This window comes from Ananas comosus, unplaced genomic scaffold (genome assembly GCF_001540865.1).
Source record: "Ananas comosus cultivar F153 unplaced genomic scaffold, ASM154086v1, whole genome shotgun sequence".
Lineage (NCBI taxonomy): Eukaryota > Viridiplantae > Streptophyta > Magnoliopsida > Poales > Bromeliaceae > Ananas > Ananas comosus.
The window spans coordinates 11,606-34,785 of record NW_017890636.1 but is presented as its reverse complement, the minus strand read 5'-3'; the positions used below and the strand labels follow the sequence as shown (position 1 = coordinate 34,785).

General features: G+C 38.4%; 1 protein-coding gene across 13 annotated transcripts; it reads right to left on the bottom strand.

The window, feature by feature from the left end:
- Positions 1–2,019: 2,019 nt before the first annotated feature.
- Positions 2,020–13,300, bottom strand: LOC109703995. 13 transcript variants are annotated; one of them, XR_002214109.1, is made up of 8 exons: positions 12,975–13,300; positions 9,130–9,233; positions 8,875–9,035; positions 8,613–8,733; positions 5,855–5,920; positions 3,609–3,885; positions 2,974–3,072; positions 2,020–2,490 (listed from the first exon to the last, which is right to left on the bottom strand). XR_002214109.1 is itself a non-coding variant. In XM_020224743.1 (6 exons), exons 2-5 carry the CDS (start codon positions 9,173–9,175, stop codon positions 3,763–3,765), a joined length of 396 nt encoding a protein of 131 aa, XP_020080332.1. In that variant the 5' UTR covers positions 9,176–9,303; positions 12,975–13,300; the 3' UTR covers positions 2,022–3,072; positions 3,723–3,762. The 13 variants fall into 13 exon arrangements, 2 of the variants coding, with proteins under 2 accessions (XP_020080332.1, XP_020080330.1); XR_002214110.1 differs by having other exon boundaries at positions 3,027–3,072; XR_002214111.1 differs by having other exon boundaries at positions 3,047–3,072.
- Between the last annotated feature and the right edge of the window lie 9,880 nt (positions 13,301–23,180).

Here is a 23,180-nt window from a genome sequence, read left to right as displayed (position 1 = left end):
ATTTATTTGAGCTTAAGGAAAGGATTTCTAGTCTATTTGCACGGATGACATACATCGCAACCATTATAAGGTCTTTAAGGCAAACTAGAAAGTGCCAGATAAGAGTAAACAGATAAAAGATAATGTCCAAACGTTGGTGCCAATATTGTAGGGTCCATTGTTTGACACTCGCTGCGCAAAAGCAATTGAAGTTGCCTGAAGTTAATAAATATCCATCCCGAGCTCATCCCGTTCCAATCAGTTCTCCTCGTTGGCAAGGTCTTGTAAGGCAACAGAATGTGGGAAAAAATATGGCAACACATTGTAGATCTTTAGTTATCTTTAGCTATTGGAAAGAAGATTACAAGTGAAAGATGGAACATATAAAACATTATTTATGGCAAAATTTGAGGAAAGTAAGGCTCGACCATGACCCTGAACAGGAAGGTTAGATCCATCTGGGAGCTTAATAGGTGGTAAAGAACTGTGGTTTTGTGAATCAAATAAGGTAGAGTGATTGAAGGTCATATGATCAGAGGCTCCGAGATCTAGAACCCATTCAGAAATTTTATCAGAAGATTGAGTAGTCTTACCTGCAAAATTGGCTAATGGTGTTTGTTTTTTAGAATTGAGCAGAGAAAGGAGTTTATCATATTGTTCTTTCGTAAGGCCATTGACAAGTGAAAAGGATGACTTAGATTGACTTATGGTGGCATTATTTGCTGAATTTGATGAGCTTTGACGTCCCTTTGTCGATCTTCCCTTGTTTGTCCATCCTTCAGGATTGTGACGCACTGGACCTTTGCAAATTGCGGGGTTCGAGTGTTTGGACTGTGTCCCGAGTTTTTCCANATGTACCTACCTATAGCACTTGTATTTGGGATTTCCTATTGTATGTACTTTATGTCTTATTTAGTGAAGTTACAGTTTCATCCTTATTTCTTGTTGTAGCATTTAGACATTTATTATGCTCTGATACTCCTAGATGTCTTTTATTATTGCTTTTGTTATTGTTGTTTGTAGACGCCTTATATGTTGTAGACATATGGCGGTTCTGGGCACGCGCCGGGCGGGCTTCCGCTGGGTCCCGGGGCGTGACAAGGATAACCAATTAACTCATAACATCTGTCTCTTGTATGGTTAGTTTTCTTACAATGCTCACAGAAGAACTTATTTCTATTTGGCACTCGATCTTTATTCGTTCCAAAGGTCATCGATTTGGTGTTTCTAGCGTTCAAAGCAGCAGCTTCAATAGTTGGTACTCGACTTGCAGCTAGAGATTGTTGTCTCTCTTCGCGAGTCACAAGTGCATAAACCTTAGCAAGGCTAGGTAGCGGATCAGTGCTTAGAATTCGAGATCGAACAATGTTGAATTTTTCGGATAATCCTATTAGGAATTGATGAACTTTCTCTTTCTCACGTTCAGCAATGAACTCCTTGGCTGCACCATATGTACTGTGAGGAACATTTGAATAAGTGTTTAGCTCATCCCAAAATCCTTTTACCTTGGTATAGTATGTCGCAACTGACATAGTGCCTTGTTATGTAATTACAAGTTCATGTTTCAGTTCATGGATACGAGGGGCGTTTCCTTGTGAAAATCTCTCCTGCAAATCAGTCCACATTTCTCTAGCTGAATCAATATAAGCAATGCTATCATGTAAATCTGAAGCTAAAGAATTAAAAATCCACGAAATGACCATGGAATTGCACTTAACCCAGGCATGTTCATCGGGGGAATCATCTCCTGGGTTGGGAAGAGTACCATCAACGAAACAATATTTATTTTTGGCTCGAAGCGCATTTATCATTGCACGTCGCCAAGTTGGATAATTTTCTCCCTTGAGAAGACATGAAACTAGAATTGTACCAGGATTGTCGGATGGATGAAGAAAATATGAAGAAAGCTGATCAATATCAGCAGACGTTTTTGTGGAAGCTTTGGTAGAAGGTATTTCAGTCATGACTAATAGCTAGAGTTTTCGGGGAAGAAGATAAGTAGGGTATTAGCATAGGATCATGGCTCTGATACCATGTAAAAATATTTGCCAAGCTTGCTTTTCTCTTTTCTTATTGCATATATATATATATAAGATACAACCAATTACATAGCCTAAACTTTAGGCTTAAGAAAAGCAAGAAAAAGGAAAGAGATCCTGTCTAATATGTACAGAATACTTTCTTACCTAATTTACAAAATTTGATATTAGGTAATCACGGATTGAGATTAGCAAATAATATTTTTAATAGAAACCTAATCGTAGCTCTGCCCCGATGGCATGCGCAGCGAGGGAGCCAACCCCCATCGCGATGCCGTTGTGGAAGGCCTTCGCTCGCCCGGAGGCATGGGTCCCTCTGCAGTGATCTCGCGTGTTCTACTTTCCTGAAGGCCGTGTGGAGCAGTGCTCTTCGCCTCCGGACTTACCCGACTCCGGTATATTAAGTGCTTACGTCTGCTGCGTTCTCGACTGCACCCTCCTCGCCGACCCTGAGAGCGATGAGGCCTTTGCACTACAAAAAAATTGGATTTTAGAAGCGGTCGAAACCACCGGAAAAAGTCTCTAGAACCGCTGGAAAAATGTTTCCCGACACTTGTAAAACCGTCGGAAAAAGTTTTATAACCGTTGTTTGATCTCTGTTGCTAAAGGTCTTTACCGACAGTTTACACAACCGTTGGAGAAGATAATAATTTTAGTAACACTTCTCCGACCGCTGCTAAATATAGTAAAAAGCGCTAGTATAAATTAGTAAATTTATACCATCGGTTTCATAATCATTATGAATTCAATCCAAATTATAAAACATACAATTTAAAACAAATTAGACAAAATTTTAAGACTCTTAATCATTCAAACAAATTTAAATTTGATTACATACGACAACTGTCAAACAAGAGAAGCCAAATCATCTAATCAAACATGAGTTTGCATAGTAAAAATTACAATTGTCAATCAAAAATTTTATTCATAGTTTTTAATCTAAAAGAAATAAAACCTATATGAAATTAGAGTTTTCTATGAATTCTTCAACTTTTTCAATGAATTTACTCCGAATTAAAAGTAATCACCAATCTTTCCTCCGTTCAGAAAATTTCTGCAAAAAAAAAAGGTCAAATTAGTGAAACAATCAAATCAAAAGGTTCCTAAACCATCTTTCAATAAGAGACCAAACAAAACAAGTCGAAAATTCCTGAATTTAAAGCTCTTAAACAGTCACAAGTGTTTACATTTAACACAAACATTTTAGTTAACAATAACGACTTTGAATTGAATAAAGAAAGAAGAAGCAGTTTCTCCTAAATAAGGTTTTAAGGTTCAGAAAAGTTGCAAACTAAGCAAATATTTTGCATGTTAATTAGCGAAACAATCCACATGTTTGTTCCACTATTGACAGTCCACATGTTTGTTCCACTATTGAGACAACTATGTACTGGGAAGAAACTGCCAGAATATAATAAGTGGACGAGGGTAAGAAAATTGATGAGGGCCTAAATGAAAAGTAATAAAAACCAACACCATTGATCTGTAGCTAGATTTTTCTCAACTTGTGGGTTTAGCTTCAGCTGCAACTAGAGATTCATCTTAATATCAACAACTTAGACATATAATGGGTAAGGATCTCAAACTTACTACATAGGTGAAACTTGAACATTATTAGATGCCAAGTAACTCATTTCCTGAGCCTATAAAAGAGAACGAAAATTACTGCTCACAATAAGTAGGTGCCAGATTCATGGTTGTTACCTGATCAATTAAAGTACTAATGGAACCTCATCCCATTAAGTCAAGCAAACTGACTGAGTTGTGAATTGATTGTTTTGTATAAAAATGAGAATCTATCAGATATATGCCAGAAGGTTCTCACTACAAAACTCCACATTAATGGAAGGATACCAAGTCTTGGATCCTGAAAATATAAATGAGATAATCCAGTGAAAGCTCATATGCCGTTAGCAAAATTTTTGTAGGAGCGCACTGTGAAAGAAGCTAAATCTATCTGCAATGACCATAATTAAAATTCAAAGTTTGAAGATTGTAACATATTTTTAAGACACTGCAAATATCTCCAATAAAAAAATAATTGCATAGCAAATCAGCACACAAATCTAAAAACATAAGGTAATATACTGCACTGCGAATGAAAATATCTTGTACCAAATTCAAAAAGAGTAATATAATTTGTATTCAAAAACCAAATGCATAGATAAATTTTATGACAATAGTGAACTAATAAAAAAAAAATTAGAACAATAGAAAAAACTCTGGAAATTTTAAGAGGCAGCCCAAAAGAAAATAATAGCAATCAAGAAGAGCACTAATATATTAGACACAATAAAAACTAAATACAAGCCAAGGATATAGCCATACAGGACTTCCATTTATTGACAATCATAGCATCTATTTTTTGTGTATGCCCCACTAGGGGTGTAAACGAGCCAAACACGAGCGAGCTGGGGTCGGCTCGTGTTCGGCTCGTGTAGAGCTAAACGCGAGCTGGCTCGTTAAAGTATCGAGCTGAAAAATTTAGCTCGTGTTCGGCTCGTTAATAAATGAGCCGAACATGATCCGGCTCACGAGCTGACCAACGAACAATAAGTTAAAAGAATTATATTGAATATATATGAAAAATAAATTTATAAAATCTTATCCATTAGACTTAGATCAAATAGTTAAAACTTTATATATAAATAAGTCTTTTTATAATTGAGCTTGCCTTTATATTTTTATTTTGCTAAAAATTAAATAATAAAAATATATATTATATATATAATTATTTATNACATTCAGGCAGCTCGAAATCTGATATCTTTTGCCGGAGCCCTCTGAATATCCGTTTGAGCTCAAATTTGACAGTTATGTTCGGTTTAACGTACTGAACAAGAATATATCTTAAGTTTTCAGTTTCGACCTCGTTTGGTCACTGAAAGCTACACCGAACTGTAATCTTTATCAGATAGCTGTCGGATTTTATTTCTCGCTCTACGGGTGTCAGAAAAATATGAAACCTTGAATCTAGCCTCATAAAAATATTTCTGACTTATCCTCCAATTTTCATAATTTTCTGAGACTGTGCATTTTCTATTAATTTTTCTGTCCTGTTTCTCACAGAAAATTCTAAATCTTCTGTTTTCGCTCCGATTTCAGCACAGGTCATTCCCAACTTATATTTCACTTCTCTAAATCCAATAAAAATAGTATCTCATACTATTTTTATTTATTTTTTTTTTATATTTAAATCCGGTATATTACATTACACCGCAACCTCACCGGAACCATTTAAATGTATACCGTAATTTCATATTTTTAGAAGTCCGGTACCTTACAACTTGTGTCCTGAATTAGCCACATATATTTGAGCATGAACTTGTATAACAAAATCACAAGCTAAAAGTCATCCAAGCGTTTTCAAAAACATGCAGGATCAAGTAGAGCTAAACGGCCCTTGAGAAGGCTTTGAGGATATGATAATACGGCAAATCTGAAATAAACACTAATAAATTGATCACAATTTTCACTTTTAAGGATGCAAAAAGCACAATTACACAAAAATGAGCTTGCTGGGAAACACGAATCATTGTTTAGCTAATGCTAGCAACCTTATTGGACAAATATCAGGTTTACATTTAACAGCAAAAAACCATAGGGGTCTACAATTCAGTGCAATTAACACTTTACATCAAAAATAAAAAATAAAAAAACTAGACAAGATTTTAAGACTCTTTAAANGCTTGGTCATCACCCCCCAATGTATAGAGGCAAGAACCAATAATGCAGTCCCAAACCTGTTTCATTGTTGAATGCCAAATGCTCAAGAATCAATTATGTTATAAATTTGTCACAATAATATTGTTATATTACCTAAATCATGCACTCACCTTTAGTAAGTTAGAACCGCACGAAACTACACTTGCACCTCCAACTGCAAAATCAATGGACTGGATCTATAATACAATCAAAATTACACAGGTCACATTACATTGAACACCAAATCGTGTAAAAAGGAGAAAATACTCTGAAATGAAAAATAAAATATCACAAAACACGAACTTTCTACTGTCATGAATTAGCTACATACACATAAAGCATGAACTTGTGTCACGTCCCGCCCCGAGATTGCTACCAATTTGGTCCGATTCGGGCGCAGCGAACGGACGCCGAACGGACAGAGTCTCCCCTGTCCGCCCAAGGCTCAAATGACGAGATTGTATACAACAAGTTCCCAGGAAAACATTTGAATACATACACAATCATACAACAACTAAAGCACGAACAGTGCTGAACATTACAAGAGCAAGCGTCACAAGTAGAAGACATACAAGTGAAACAAAAGAGAGATACTTAACTATTCTATTACAACCATTCTACTTGATACATTTAATTACAACTTGCATTCTTTTCCAAAATATGAACATAAGCTTACATTCTTCAAAAGATAAACATTAGTTTACATTTATCTCAAAATACCTCACATCCTATACATCATCTACTCTCAATACATATATAGGATAACTCTAATGCAAAATAGGAAAGTAAACTACCAACTAGCACTAAGGCGCTAAGCCCATAACGCGATCCTCTGTCGATCCGCTCTCGTGTGTACCTGTACCCCAAAACCACACGGGGTGAGAACTATATAAATATAGTTCCCAGTGGGTTCGGCCGCCGACTCCGCCGATGTTCCCACTAGGTACAAGCTGGCACAGATAGATAGATAGAAAGATATACGAAAATAAACTGCTACTATATCTACTATGCCATCAACGGAAAGGAGTGCATGGATTATCATCTAGCAACAATCTACTATCATGCTAATATGACTCAACAGTGAAATGAATACAACTATAACATAGTTGTGCAATGCACTATGTCTAATCATGGTATGAATGCAATCCACTTATGCTATTCACGTTATTGCCCAATCCACTAGGCTACTTTGCCTAAGATCTCAAATCTAGCAGGTGAAAAGCTACCTCATTCTTGTCTCATTCAATTCATGTCTTAAGGGTCCTGAGCAAAGAGCTACCCGGCTCCTTGCCCGACTTAGATCTCGAAGGTCCAACCCAATCTCGAAGGTCCTAGGCAAAGGCTACCCCGCACTTTGCCCGACCCACATCTCAAGGTCCTAGGCAAAGGCTACCCCGCACTTTGCCTGACTCACATCTCGACCTACTAGGTATAAGGCTTCTCCGCTCAAATATCATAGGTGAAGGAATAATATGTCCACTCACTGTATGTAGGCAAATCCACCAATCCAACTACCAAGCGACTATGCTCGCTATCAATGTANCAATTAACACTTTACATCAAAAATAAAAAATAAAAAAACTAGACAAGATTTTAAGACTCTTTAAATTAAGATATACGAACAAATTCATCATTCAAACAAATTTAAATTTGATTACATACGACAATTGTCAAATAAGAGAAGCGAAATCATTTAATCAAATAGGAGTTTGTAAAGTAAAAACAGAATTGTCAATCAAAAATTTTATTCAAAGAAGTTTTCAATCTAAAAGAAATAAAATCCATATGAAATCAAAGTTTTCTACGAGTTCTCAACTTGTTTAATGAATTCACTCCGAATTAAAGATTATGAGATGAACCTCAATATACCAATATATGTGGGTTCTGCTAGAACAACGAAATCCAATGTATAACTAACGCCAAAGTAAAATAAAAGAAGGTATAAGCAAACAACATGCAGGTCATTAAGATACAGAATATATCATCTGAATTGTGAAAAGTAAACTACTTTGTTAAGCAAGATCTCTAAGACTTGAAGTTGCAATATAGGAGAAACAAATAAGTGAAAATCATACAAACAGAAAAAACACATCATAATAGCAAATGTACCAGGTTTGACCATAGTGAATGAATTGTTGTACAAGACAATCAACGATGATTCTAGAATGGTTCTCAACAGGCCACCTTTAACTTTGTTATTTAACCATCAAGAGATATCATCTGGCTACATGAATGGTGCATATTATCTGAAGTTGTTGAACTCAAATATGCGAGTGTATTTAGCTCTGTCCCCTCTGATTCTCTGTAGTTGTTTATCATAGATCAGAAACTCCATTTGCCAGAATTTCAATTCACTAACACTACTACATTTTTCAGTTGCTTATATAGTTATAAACATTTCGAATACTTAGCTGACTGATGCAAGATCTGATGCACAGATCAAAACCAGAAGACAGATTCTCTTTCAAGGACTTATAAAATGATTTTCCATTTTTATAATTTTGATTAGGGAAATTTGCAGAAAATTTTGGCACATGGCTGTTACAACTCAAGTATTGTCATTTTCGTAACACAATTCACCATGTTTATCTCGAAGGGAAGAGAGAAGAAAGAAGAAACAAAAAAGAAAATACAGATATAGTCAAGCAGGAACTCTTTTCCATTTAATATGTTGAATTAAAGATGAACAGATGATATCTCTTTTTTTTACAGTACAGAGGAGCGCATGTATTGAATTTTATAAAATGGTCTCAAGCGACCTTTTGTAGCAATAAATAAGTTGTTGATATTAATTCCTAATAATATCTCTCCGCTCAAACACGGAATAAAAAGGAATCAGCTTGTAAAAGCAATATATGAAAGAACTTGAGAAAAGTTAAAAAGACATACTCTGCAGCAAAAACCCTGGTACGATATCTGAGATGTTTGCTTCTTCTAAGAAAATCACTGATTTTAAAAGCTGGCCCCTGTTTTTGCTCTCCGCTTGAGCTAGCAATCATGTTTTCATCATCTTCTCCATAATATAATGTCATATCATTTTCAGAGCCAGCATTGAGGTGTTCATTCCCTCAATAATGAACACCTCAGATACTTAAAAAGTAGTTGAACTAATAATGTTAAGCAGTAGAGAGTATGGATCTCTTAAACTTACCAGCTCAGTTGTCCACACATGGCCATCAGACCATTCCAAAGGAATGGCTTTCGATTGATTCCAAGAACCGATATTCCGGTCATCACCGACGAGAAGAAACCATTGACCAAACAGGCATTCCTTGTGAAGAACAAATTTCACGTGCAACGTCTTTAGAGGAACTGCGAGATGGCAGGGTTAGGCTAAACATTGTTATTGAACTAGAATGATGGTATCTCAAGCACAGAAAAGAAAAGAGTCGTCCATATAGCTTACTTCCTATCAGAGTCGAAGCGTCTGCAGTGTCCTCATCAGCTTGCATTCATTCAATAATTCAGACAACATGTAGTTCCACAAATATCCCCCTCGTCAATAAAGAACTTTTGAGGAACGAAGAAAGAAATGGGTAAGAATAGAAAGTAGCAATTCTCACGTTTCTCGCACCATAAGCTAACGTCGTAACAGAGCATGGAGAAGGAAAGATGAAACTAGTTACTATAAACTCTGCAGCAGCCCCAGAACAGGGATAAATATCCAACAAATAAGACCCACTTAATTACCAGTTTAATGACCAAAAAATATGTCCCTAATTAGTTAGATACGAAGAATAATAACTCATCAGGGATGTTAAGAAAATGCAATCAAACAGTGATGTCCAACGTAATAATAATGTAATTAAAATGACACCGTCAATCACCGAACTTGATGGCTAAACTGTAAGGTACCGGACTTCTAAAATTATGAAGTTACGGTGTACATTTGGTTGGAAAGCCATTTGAATGGTTCCGGCGAAGTTCCGGTGAAGTTCGGGAGCATTCGGGCGTTTCGGTGCGCGTTGGGCGCGAAAACGGAAGCCGAAAGTCTATGTTGGACCATGAACTAAATCCGGCATTAGCATGGATGAAAAGACGATGAAAACACACTCAAAAACATGTTTTGAGAGTCTCAGTTCGTTTTGAAACGAATCAGAGACTCACCGAGTAAAAACGAGCGAAAACAGACCAAAATTGGCGAAAAGACTGGAATTTTGGCTAAGTCTGAAAATGCTAATTTTCTGGACCTACGGGGTCCGGACCCTGAGTGCAAGGTCCGGACCCTGAGCCCGAAAAATGCCCAGTTTGAGTGGCAAACTTGTAAATACTGGTGGGGGCTTTGACATATAAAGGGGCTACACCCCTTTCTTCCTCCCACAGCCCAAAGAACACACGCACGCACACTCTCTCTCTCTAAGGCGCTCTCTCTCTCTACGAAGGAAGAAAAGGGAGGAGGGGAAGGTGGAGAAAAAGGCTACGAGGTGGATCATCATCTTCTTCGTCTTCTTCCTTGGGTTTAGAGCAAGCTTGGTTGAGGTGAGCTTCTAGATCTCTAATGGTAGATCTTTGGGGTTGAGTTTTTATACCCTATGAATGGATTTAGATGAATCCTAGCATGCTAAATAGATGGAAAATACTTGATTCATAAATCAATTTGGAGTATTTTGCAATAGTAGCATCTAGGGCTCCAAAAATAGGGTTTTGCTATCTAGTTGGGTTTGATCTAAATTAACCCTACGTAAACCTAATTGCTAGGTCTATGAATGCGTTGGCGAAGCCGGTTCAGCGATTCGTCGAGCCTACGCGAAGATATTGAAGAAACGGACGTTCGGAGCTTCGTTTCTGCCTGTAGGGCCAAGGCGGCGCCCATAAATTGTGGAAACGGATTCCGGGCATCGTGGCAACTAATTGAAGACCTTTAATTCCCAAAACTGCAAAGCAACGCACGGTTGGTCTGCAACTGTGAAATCGGGCCAAACCGGGTGCCGAGTGCCGCGGGAGGCCGATTGCAAGTGTCGACAAGCAATTGGAGAGCCAACTAAGGTGGGTTGTGCTTACCGAAGCGACTAGGTCGCCGTTATGTCTAAGCGAATTGTGAATTCATATTGATGCATATAACGGTAGTTAGTTGTAAATCCATGAATGCATGAGATGAATATTGTGTTGAGCTACCAAGTGATGCATGTCGTTAATACTAAATGAATGCATGATAAGCATGTTATGTAAATGCTAGGTAATTTGCATGAATGCATGATTAGCATTGTGAGGATATGCTAAGTACATATGCATGTGAATGAGATTGATAATCCTAGAGTGAGTAGAGAACTCGATAATGGAAAATAGTAATGTGAACTGCTCGGTTGGACAATTAGGAGGTCGAATAGATCGAGTGGCATCGAACCTAGTGTTGTTGAACCTAGGATGAATCATGAGTGGCATCTAACCTAGTGTTAAAGAACATAGGTTGTGAATGAATCTAGAGTTAAATAGATCTAGGTGAGTGGCATCCAACCTAGTGTCGTGAACATATGTTGAACAAGTGAACCTAGAAGCTGAGATCTAGATAGTAATGACATAAAACCTAGAGTGTTGGAACCTAGGTTGTGATGTGTAGTAAACCTAGCAGTTGAACCTAGATTGTTGACTATAGTGGTAGCAGCCACTAGAATGTTTGGGTCAAAGCTAGATAGGTCGACAACATAGGGTTGGATATGGACCCTTAACCTGTGTAAGTGGATTCCGGAATCCTAGGATCTGTGATGACCTTGGTATCAGGGCTAGGGCGTGTGCGACGATTTCGCCGCCGAGGTTGATACCAAGGGAGGATTGGGGTGAGTACGAAGAGATCACCGCCCGGAGGCTTGAACCATGGCTGGGCGTGTGCGACGATTTCACTGCCAGATGGTTAAGCCGATTGTGGATTAGGCCGCCAGGTGACTTGAGACTGTTCAGCGTGTGCGACGATTTCGCCGCTATAGGGCTAAGTCACGGAGGGCGGTAGGCTGTTGAGCAGCCAGTACGCGGTAGTCCGCGGATGATTGACTCGAGGCCGAGTCGAGTGGATAGCTTGGATAGGGTAATAGAAACCTTATAAGCTAGTGATAGAGGCAAGAGACAAGGTAATAGTGACCTTATGAGCAAGTTGAGCTTGAATTGTGAACCTAAGATAATAAAAACTTTAGAGATGAGTGATATGAGCTAAAGATAGCAAAGTTGAATGTAGAATCAATAGATCTACTAGTTTATTGCATATATTCATATTGTATGTTGCGAGCCATGTTATCTGTTAGTTGCATAATAACATGATGATATATATCTATAGATATTTTTGGACTAACATGATTGCAGTGCCTCCTTGGACCTATTGGTCGAGCTTTTTCCTTGGGTGGCCATACCCACTGGGAACCATGGAGTTGGTTCTCACTCCACATTGTTTTAGGGTGTTACAGGTTTGCACGTCAGCGGCGCGGTGGCGCCAGGCAAGGGCGTAGCTCCATAGATAGCGCCCTACCTAGAGACCGAGATAGAGGTACCCCGAGTCGGCATAGCCTAGGGGTAGAGGGAAGGAAAAAGTAAAAGTTGTAATAAACTTGTAATAACTTAGATTGTATTTTGGAAGTTAAATGTAATATGTAATTGAAATGTAAAAGCATGTATGTGAATACTTGTAATAATTAGTTGTTTATGTTTTTGATACTTCCTTATGCAATCTGTCTGTTGAATATTGTTCCTGGTTGGAACCCTTGTATTGTATTGATTGCGACGCCTAGGACGTACAGGGAAAACTCTGTCCGTTTGACAGTCTGTCGGCGTACCCGAACTCGACCAAATAGGCGGGGCACGGGGCGTGACAGATAAAGAGTACTAGATTTAAGATGAAGTTGAACATTACTAGATTTAAGATGAAGCGGCAACTGAACCAGCCGACACACCATTCCACAATCCACACTAGAGATATTAACCCGATAACCTGAGTTTGATGGAGTGACCTAATTTAAATGAAAATTGGAGTCCGATGACTCAATTGCAACAGATCAAAGTCTAATAATCTAAACAAAATTTCACTACCAGTTCAGTAACCAGATGGTGCAATTTCCCCCAACTCAGTTATATGAATTGGATTTAAGATTAAGCGGCAGGGTAAGCATGACAAACTAGTTGAGGAATTTTAAGGTTCTCTAATTAAAAATATAGTCATTTACTAGTAGATAACAAAGATCTTCAAAGGCCTTGAAGTGGAAGCTAATTTGATTTCTACTATAAGATTTTAAGAATAAGAATCTTAATCTGAAAAATATAATCACATACCAAATTCTTCCACTATAAGATTATAAGAATAAAAACCCTAGATTGAGATCGGGAGCCGATTGTTCGCTCTCTCCGAGTTCTTGAGCTTCTCCAAAGGTGATGACTAGGAGAGGGCCAGAAGAGGAGCCGGTAGAGGAGGAGAGCGGAGGTGATGAGGATGGCGTTGCGGCGGAGGTGTTGATCGAGCTACTACGCGGAAATGTTGCGACATGAGATGAGATAAATCGCCATAGGAGACGGGGTGAGGTAGTGGCGAGAGCTCGCCATGGAGATCTCGAGGGAGGTGCGGCGAAGGAGACGACGCGGGGAGGAGGACCTGAGAGGAGCATGGTGAATTTTTTTTATAAATAATCTTATTAATTTTTATAATTATAAAAATAGTTTTGTTAAAAAAATAATTATAAAAATAGTCCTATAAATGCGGTGAATGATTCACCGCATTTATAACTTCTCATTAGGAGTAGAAAAGAAATAAAAGCGGTAAACCATTCACCGCTTTTATCATTATAAAAATATAGAAAAAAATAAAAAAAATAAAGAAAGCGGTGAATGATTCACCGCTTTTAAAAGCGGTGAATGATTCACCGCTTCTATAAGACTATATTTATAAATAAAAATTTAATAAACTTATTTTTAGAATAAATGTTTAGGAAAAGACTATTACACTAAAAAACCCGAGCATGGTGGGTTTAATGGGTTTTGTTTCTTTTTTTTTTTTCTCTTTTGTTCTTTTCTTCTAACTATGCAGTGGGTATTTTTTTCCTTTTTAATTTTCCTTTTTCTCATTAGGTGTGGTTGGATTTTTTAAAATTTCTGTGATTTGGGCCAAAAGGTTGTGATATGTGATGGGAAGGTGGTTCAGTCCGTGTGGGCTCTTTTTTGGCCTTAAAAAAATTGAATCCAAAATATAGTTTTGCCAACACTTATGTTAAGTGTTACTAAAAAAAACCGTCATAAAAATTATTATATTACTATATACCGACGGTTTAAAATTGTTATAATAATTAGTTAAAACCGCTGCTAAAATATATTTTTGCCTGCGCTTGTGTTAAGTGTTACTAAATTAACTGTCGCCACAAATCAACTTTTTTGTAGTGGGTGACTCTGTCCGTTCGGCGGTCTGTCGGCGTGCCCGAATCCGGCCAAATAGGTAGGTCTCGGGGCGTGGCACATATAGCAACACTTTTAAAAAGTGTCGGTAATTTAGACAGCATCACTTTTTTTTTATCTATACCGATATTTAAAAGTGTCGCTATACACTATTTTTATTGTAGTGAACTTTGTTCCAATTCTTTTCTTTTCTCTTTTTTTTTTTTTTCTTTTTTTTTATTTTGAGTATTGGTACCATTACTGAATGTTTCTTGTTTTTGGCTTGTTTGATTGTTGCAAAAAGATTATCACGCACCAAGGTTTAATAAACACTTGATACCAATATTCTGTATAATAAATCTTTGGCTAATTATAAAAATCCCCCTTGCACTTTGTCCCAAGTCTTCATTACTCTTCTAAATCAAAAATTTTATTAATTACTTCCTATATATTTTGTTATTATCTCAAATAGATCCAAAAAATTTAAAAACTTGGTAGATTAGGCTGTAAAATTTCGTTAAAACAAGCATTGGTACATCACATTATTCCACATCTCAACAGCTAAAAAATATAAAAAAAAATCAAAATAAAGGAGATATTCTATTTGCTAAGTAAAGGAGATATTCTATTTGCTAATACTATCAAAATTGATAGTTTATTGAGCAATTTGTTCAATTTATATGATTCTATTGCATTACTTATAGATAATATTATATGCAAGTTTATTTTTATAAAATTTTCTTGTTGAATTCATCAATTATCTCAAATAGCTAGACTTGTATGAACTAATGATAAAGCATAAGGGAATAATTGATTTTGCATAGAATTTATTACAATAATAGGTATATGATGATTTTACTCCATTTCTTCTATTGTCGAAACTTAATATCCAGAGAATAAGTACATATATTCGATGTACTTATTTAGCCTTTTTTTTTTTTCTTTTTAACTTTCAAAATTAATTTGAAGTTACTAACCAACTGTTTCTAGCTAGTATTTTACAAGAAGCTATTTTCAGTGAGTTTTGTACATTGGAAAAAAATTTTCAAAATCATTGCTCAAAGGCATGAAAAGAATTAAAAATTTTGATATTCTATTATGTCTGTGCGCTTATTAGGGTTTAGGACTTTGTTTAGCCAAAAGGGAGACTTGTGTCACGGCCTTAGCGTTTTCGTTCGCAAAGTCCGTGCGGCGCCCACCTTCCTGCTCAGAAGATGGATAAGCCTTCGTCCCTATTGCTAGTCCGGACCTTCGTGTCCTACGACTAAGTATGCGAAGGGAATGACACAAGAAAAAAAGGCAGAGATTCTCTCAAAAAGCTAAGTACTACACTACTTAGAAAATGAGAATTACAACCCACACATACACACACTCTCTCTTGTGTGTTTGGCCTTAACCAAACCTCACTACTTATAAGCTCCTAGATACAATGAACCTAGACACACACTAACTCTCTCATTATGACACATATTAACTCACCCACTATTTCATAGTAATGAGCCCTCATAATGACCAAAAGCTCAAGAGTCACCCATAACTCCCATGAGTTTCATAACCCTTGAGTTTCCCACAGCAGATTGGATTTGGGTATTGACAACCTGATTCGACCCGTTACCAACCCGAACTCGCTAAGCAGATTTGGGCCACTGTCAAGGAGAAATCAGCGAAAAATATTTTGTCCGTGACACTTGGGACCTAACAATGTTATAAGCCTAATTCAAATAGAATTTGATTGATTTACAAATGAAATCACTCAAGTGAATCGGATTTGGAGTCAAATTCACTAGTTTGCTACAAACTGGAATTGAATTGAAATCAATTCACTTTTGTTATTCAAGATGAGATAAAATGCGATTTCCATATAAAAGATAGACTGGTAGTCGGTATCGGCTTGTGGATGGTGGAGGTGGTGGTGGCACTCGCTAAAAATACAACTAAATCAGTTGAATCAATTTAATTCGGAACAAAGTAAAACTCCAAATAAGGAACTTAATATCGATTTAAATGGCAATTCCAATTCAAATAATGAGATTTGGGATATCCAGATGAGGTGTGTGTTCAAGCGGGGTAGACCCAAATAATTGTAGAGGAAATAAAGAGTAGGTGGGGGGTGAAACTCATGATCTATTATTACGCACTATTCATTAAAGCAAGAAAGATAACCTTCACCTACCTTATTTAAGTTGACAGCTGCGTCTTTCCTAAGACTTCAGATTTACAAATTTGACCTTCCATCGTACTCATTATTTCCATCAAGAATATATATATATATATATATATATATATATATATATATCCTTATAAAAACGTGAGTTTTGAAATTTTTCTTTCCAAAAATATTCTATGTTTTTTACTATATTGTCATGTCAACATTTTCAACCATCCATTTTAATAATTTTAAATAATATTTTATTCATCAAATATGGATCTTAAGTTTTCGCTATTAGATCTCATTGAACGCAATAAAAATAAAAGTATCTGTCATTTTTGTTGACAAATACCCTTTATATCCGTTATCTCCTATCTATACTGCGTTTCTCAATATTTTTTTTTCTACCACACAATCACGTAATACCGCAATCACGTAAATGACTCCGCTAATCACGTATATGTAAATTAAATTATTTCATATCCACACATTTCTCAATATTTTTTTCTCAAACAAATACCTGCCAACACGTAGTATTCAAAATTAAATTTTAAATTTGTAATATCGCTAAAATTTAATACCGCAATTTGATAATTTGAATTTTAATTTATGATAGTAGATTTTTCCTTATATAAGATAGTAAATTTAATTTTGACGAGTCTTAAAAATTTGGTACGCCATAGGGCGTTAAATATTGTTAAAAAATTTTAATACCCCAAATAAAAACTAAATTGTTTTGGATGGATTAAGCATGAATCGAATTAGATTAATTGTCCGGCCCCGGGGTCCCTTTTAGTTTAAAACATAGCAAAAAGTGTCTGAATTTTTTTTTTTTTTTGAAAAGCCTGACCCAAAGTATGCCATATCCGCCACAACACAGGAAATCAACTGTTCAGACGGACAGAGTCTCCCCTGTATTTGCACAGCGTCGCCACAAGTACAAGAGATTCACCCAGGCCAACCACAACAAATGAACATACAAATGACACAGATATATATTCATACACATTCACCACAGATTCTATATTTATACATTCGATATTTAAACATCAATCCCATCTATCAGTTAAAATGTTTCAACCACAGAAACAGATTTTGAAATACTAAGATGCCAAATCCACAGAAAATCTTTGAAAACTGTTCCCGACACGAACTTTATCTTTTTAAAACGCTACCGAGAGGGTAGAAAACCTTTTATTTTACAAATTACACATAGTTTATTAACTTCAAGAAAACCCATATTTTCAAATGTAATAATAAATACTGAACCAATAAACACTCTAAGCTATATACTCAACAGAAATTAAAAAGGGTAAGAGCTAAACCGAAGCAACCTAGGTCGGAGATCTATCAACCGCTAACGTACGTATCTCGCGTCTCATTCCAATACACATCGCCTGCGATACCTGAAAAATGGTGGGGGAGTGAGAACATGTAAACGTGTCTCCCCTCCAGTGGGTACCGCAAGCCGAAAGGGAGGAGTACTCACCGGCATCAGGAAGAGCTATACAACAACACGGGTCAGTGGAAATACAGTAGGAACAATAGTAACAAAAGAGATGTATAAGATAATGAGCAGATATACTAAATACAGTAGCAATAAACTGAAAGAAAGTAAGAAACTAGACTGAATAACGGCTACGCTACTGTAATGGAACCAAAAGCATACATGATATCTCTATAGCAGCAAGACAACTATAAAGTAAGAACTGTAAGTATGCATGCGACGACTGCTACATAGACATATGTGTCAACCGGTCAAGAAGTCCAAAAGTACCCAATTCTGAAACCAATGCTCTCTTGGTCAGCACCGTAGACCTCAAGCCAGTGCCACTACTACTCTCCAGTGCATATAACCTCTCTAGGGCTCACACGGGTGTCACCATTCAACCACTTTTTCGAAAGAACATCCTTGCAGTGGATCAGACCGCGAGTTGTTGTGAAATGCGACGAGTATCGGGCGATCAATGCAATATGCTCAATGCTCAACCGTCGGCAACCAGCCGACAATCCTGCCCCCAGGGCCATCGACCGATAGGTCGTCAACTGTAAAGAAGGCACAAGAACCGACCACTCAGGTCAACTAGGATGGACAACATCGACATCCTCTCAAACATATGCAAATACTGCTCAATGAACCACAAGACTGACCACCAGAATCAACTAGGATATGAACTCGACCAATCCGTCAAAGTACAGGATACGGAAACTCGACCATCATGTCACAAGTAATACGATCAAATAGGAGACCGACCAACGGGTCACATATATGCAAAGTAAGAACCGACCAACCAGGTCGCAGATGTCATAACCAATAAAGTCTACTCTACTCCTACACAATGATACTACATTGGAAACAACTTAGTTGAGTAAATATGGAATAGCATGGGTGCAAGGGCTACGTGTAAAGGTAAGCAGTAAACAACAAGGGTAAAGGAAACGTCACCAGAGTGCACCACAGTACCAGGACGTCGATCGAACGTACCACCGTACACTGTTGCGGCGCATGTCTCCATACATGCGAAAGGATGTCAACCTGACCTACGGAAGGTCCACCGGGTTAGTGACTAACCCACAAGTAATAACCATTAAATCATAATCCCGCAAACAAACCCACGGAGATCGGTTTTCTGAAACCAATTACCGTGACTCGTCGGAAGTCTCGAAAATCGCATCAGGATTCCGTCGGGACTCACGAACTATCCCGGAACGCACCGACTCGTGCTACGAGTCATCCGCTGCCACTAAATATCAATAATCATGCTTCATGGCAGCAACCACAGCTCCTCTCGTCGAAACAATTATCGTCGGATAATCGTTTCAATCCGGGTTCCCGAAAGTGTCTAATTCGACCCCGGAACCCACCGTCGCTTACCCGTCATTTCCGAACCCTTGAAATGACGCGAGTGACCAGCCAACAAGGCTCAACGACTAAACAATCAATCACGAAGCACCATCGGAATAATTTCGAACCGAACCCGCGTTTCGTCGACTGATTTCGCCGAGAAACGAGCCAGAAATCGCTTTCTGATTCCTGCAAAGGCTTGGGGCCTTGGACGATCAGTCCAGAGGCTATCCTCAGCCCATACTTGCTGCTAACAGCAGCCACGACGAACAAAGTTGCATAAAAGCCCATCCGAATACCCGAAATCGCATTATTTCATGCGATTTCGACTCTTTTATGGTCCGTCTGCACAAACCAGAAGTGAATCAGCGAAGCCGAGACACCCACTGACAGGTATCGGTGTGCCGAAGGCCATGCTCACCTTTTGGAGCAATTTTGGTCACTGTGGGACGCGCACGAGCGACATGAAGTTCAACGAAACAGCGCACACTGAAACTAAAACACATGTAACTAACTCATCCGGAGCTCTCTTACCCTAAGTGAGGTGAGCATTGTGATCAAAACTGACTGACGATCACCGTGCTCACCTCCGGGGGCATCGGAACAGCCCTGGGTCGCCGGAACAGTGATCTAAACAGGAGACTATGCGTAGAAAGGTTGAAATCAAGCTTACCGAACAAGGGAGAGCTTGGGCTGCCCGGCGGCGGCCGGACGGCGGGAGCGCCGGCGGTAGGAGGGTTCAGGCAATGCAGGGAGGCCAAGGTATGCATCGGCCAGCGTCGGGAGGCGGCGGCGACGGCAGGCATTGATGCCCTAGTCACCCAAACCCGAGGAGGGCACAAGCCTAGTTCGGCAGACAGGAAGCTCCGGCGGCGGGGGTGCCGGCGGCGGACGAGTGCGGCCGGCCAGGCGGAGCTGGTGCTCACGCCGGACGGCGGCGGAAGACGGCGGCGGCGATGCTAGACCAAACCGAGTCCGCGCGGTTTCACCACGGGCTTCAAAGGTAGCGGCAACCATGGCGGCGGCCGGAGGAAGGTCGGGGCGACGGCGGCACGTCGCCGGAGGTCGAGGAAGGTCGGCGCCCCATGCTTCGGGTGGCGGCGACGCGCGGTGGTCGAGAAGACCAGGCCTGGCCCGTTCAAGGTTTGGGCGGCCGCGGAGAGGGAGAGCGGCGGCCGGCGGCGTCGGGAGCGGCGGCGATGGCGCGCGGGGGCACGCCGGAGGTCACCGGAGGGCGGCGCGACCGATGGGGAACGGCGGTGGCGCGCGGAGGCAGGGATCACCCAGGCTCGACCTGGGTGACTGCTGCTGGCCGCAGGGAGTTCGAGCAGCTCCGGCGGGGCGCGGAGACGGCGGAGGCCGGCAGGGACTGCGCCGGGAAAGGGTCTCGGCCGAGGAAAAGGCTTCCTAGGGTGTCTTGGACCTTCTCTGATGTCGAAGGCCGAGGGGGTTGTGAAGGTGGTGATGGAGATGATGGAGGAGAGGGAGGTGGAGCTTTTCCGGCGGCCGGGGTTGCTCGCCGGCGGCAGGGGTGCGCGCATGGCAAGGGCATAGAGGTGCTGATGACGGTTAGGGTTAACTGGGGGTGCAAGTCGGCTAGATCTAGGGTTTCATGCTAAGAAATCCTAGTGCAACATTATATACAACCTGCAACTTTGCAGAGAAGTCCCCCAAAGATAATTGTTATCATCTGAGTCCCTGACAGTGCATGTGTTTTGCATGTACGCACCTCCATGTCGATCTCGCGTGCTTCGGTACATAAAATATTACGACTTTTGCGAATTTCCCGATTTTCCACTCTCGACCCCTTAGCGAACTTCATGCAATATTCGACAATCCGTTCATCGGATTTCCGAACGGATTGCACCATCGCGTTCAGCACGACGAGGGCATCAAAACTACCATCTTGTTTCGTCAGATTTGGTCACGAATTCGCGACGGAACCCATCCGCTCTCTAATTCCGTATATCGCACATATACCAAAGTATAAACCCTAAAACCTTTAATTCAAATTCAAATTTGAATTCCCTACCACCAGTAGGTGCTAGAAACAACTCTCACCTAACCCCAGGTCACAAGCACAGAGCACGAGGAGTCTTAAAAATGCACGCATAGCAAAGAGCGGAAACCTTCTTTTTTAAAAAACTCCTTTTTCTCGAAAACCGTGCATCGGATCTGAAATCCGTCAGTGCCATTGGTTCCAGAATGGCTGAACCGGTTGAAACGAGCTATTGGATTGCTATGAACGGAGTCCGATACGCGCCGAAAGCGAACTCTACTCCGTGGCATCACCGAAAAAACCGGGTTACTATTCACTTTAAGTGAAAACTAATAATCACGTAACTTCTCCATTCTAGCTCATTTTCTTCTGAAACTTGACGAGTGCTTATGTAATTAAATTACACACATAAACATCGTCAACAGAGAGTTTATTTGCACTGTCAAAATCTCAGTCCTTACATTAATCCTCTAGGATAAGATAGTACTAATACACATTGATTGGCATGTGGAGAGACGCTATTGCAAACAATTCAATTGTTGTATTAAAGCAGTGCACGTTAATATCGATAATTAAGATAAATATACTTTTTAATATTTTATTTTTTTTGTAGTATTTTAAATTTATTTATCAGGATCAATTTATTTAGCAAAGTTTTGCGAGTGAAAATGTGCTTAATCCATCTATTCCAAAAACTCAAGGAATAAAATTAAGCTAAAAATTTTTACTTATATGAATTCTTATTAAATTTATATTTTTTATTAATTTTATCTATTCTGATAATTTACTAATATTTACTTTATTATTTTTCTTACTTTCAGTGCAATTTGTACGGAAGGGAGACTGATGGTGACATTTTCAGTTAGTTTAGTAACGAATTTTGTGTATTTTTTCAATAATACCATGATGGATTTTGTACTCTTTCTTTGATGATATTGTAATTCTATTTCTTATTTCTGTCTTTTTTTTGTAATGATTAAATACTATATATCAAATCTATAATATTTATTTATAAAAAATTTATTTTTTAGTATTTGTGCGATGTGCATTGCACGTGCACTTAACTAGTATATATATATATACTAGTCATATGCACATGCAACGCACGTAAGACTTATTTGAAAAAATCAAATAATTTTTTTTTCTAAAATATATATTAATTTTAAGTTATTAATGAAATTGAAACATAGACTGATTGTACTACTATTCCACAATTATTACTGTTCAAATTAATTGAGCTTAATTTGAACAAATATTTTAACATTTTTTATACCCTCAAAAATATATATATATATATATACAAATTGATTTGAAGAAAATCGTAAAACTATTAATATAATTTTAGGTGAATTTTGAATCTATCCTATAGATTGTCGACCACCGATAATGCGCATACGCATATATCTCGACCACCGATGACATGTCGGTAGACCATCAACAACGCTGTTATGATTCGTGGACTTCCGTCGATATACATGCAATGTAAGGACAACGACGTCATGCTAGCAAAGGTGACAATGAAGTTGTGCCGGCGAGGAGGATAAAGATGTGTTGGTGAAGGTGATGACAACGATGTGCCGGCGCAAACCATAATAGAGGAGGTGTGGAAGGAATTAAAAAAAAAAACATGTATAGGTAACGGGTATTCTCGTCAGAAAGGAAATTTAGAAGATTTGATATATATTTTAATGTAAAAGAATCAAAATTTTAATTTATTTTTAATTTAAAATGCCACATCTAATTTTAAATTAAATTTATATTTACATTTTAAATTTTAAATCGTTATTGGTGGTGTATGTATATTATTTAATTATTTTTTTCTAACTTTAATTTATCTCTAAATAAGTTTTATATAATTTTAATTAATTTATACTATAAGTATTTTTCATATATATTTTGTAATATTTGAGAAAANGTTGGTACCAAAAAAACTAATTATATGCATATGTAATGTAGGAGATAGACATTTAACCAATTATATAGTACAAAAATTTAACCTGTAAAATATTAAAGTTGGGTGTTGAACGAACTAAGCTATAATACATCTAAAAGTACCGATCCATTGGTGTTTTTAGATTTCTAACTCTTAGATCTACCTCTCAACTGTTAGTAACTCTGAGATCA

Coding starts and splice junctions, on each gene's coding strand:
- LOC109703995 (XM_020224743.1), bottom strand. CDS start 9,175: ATGCAAGCTGATGAGGACACTGCAGACGCTTCGACTCTGATAGGAA. Junction 9,036..9,129: donor CGCTTCGACTCTGATAGGAA/GTAAGCTATATG, acceptor GCCATCTCGCAG/TTCCTCTAAAGACGTTGCAC. Junction 3,886..5,854: donor GCGGTTCTAACTTACTAAAG/GTGAGTGCATGA, acceptor TTATATTTTCAG/GATCCAAGACTTGGTATCCT.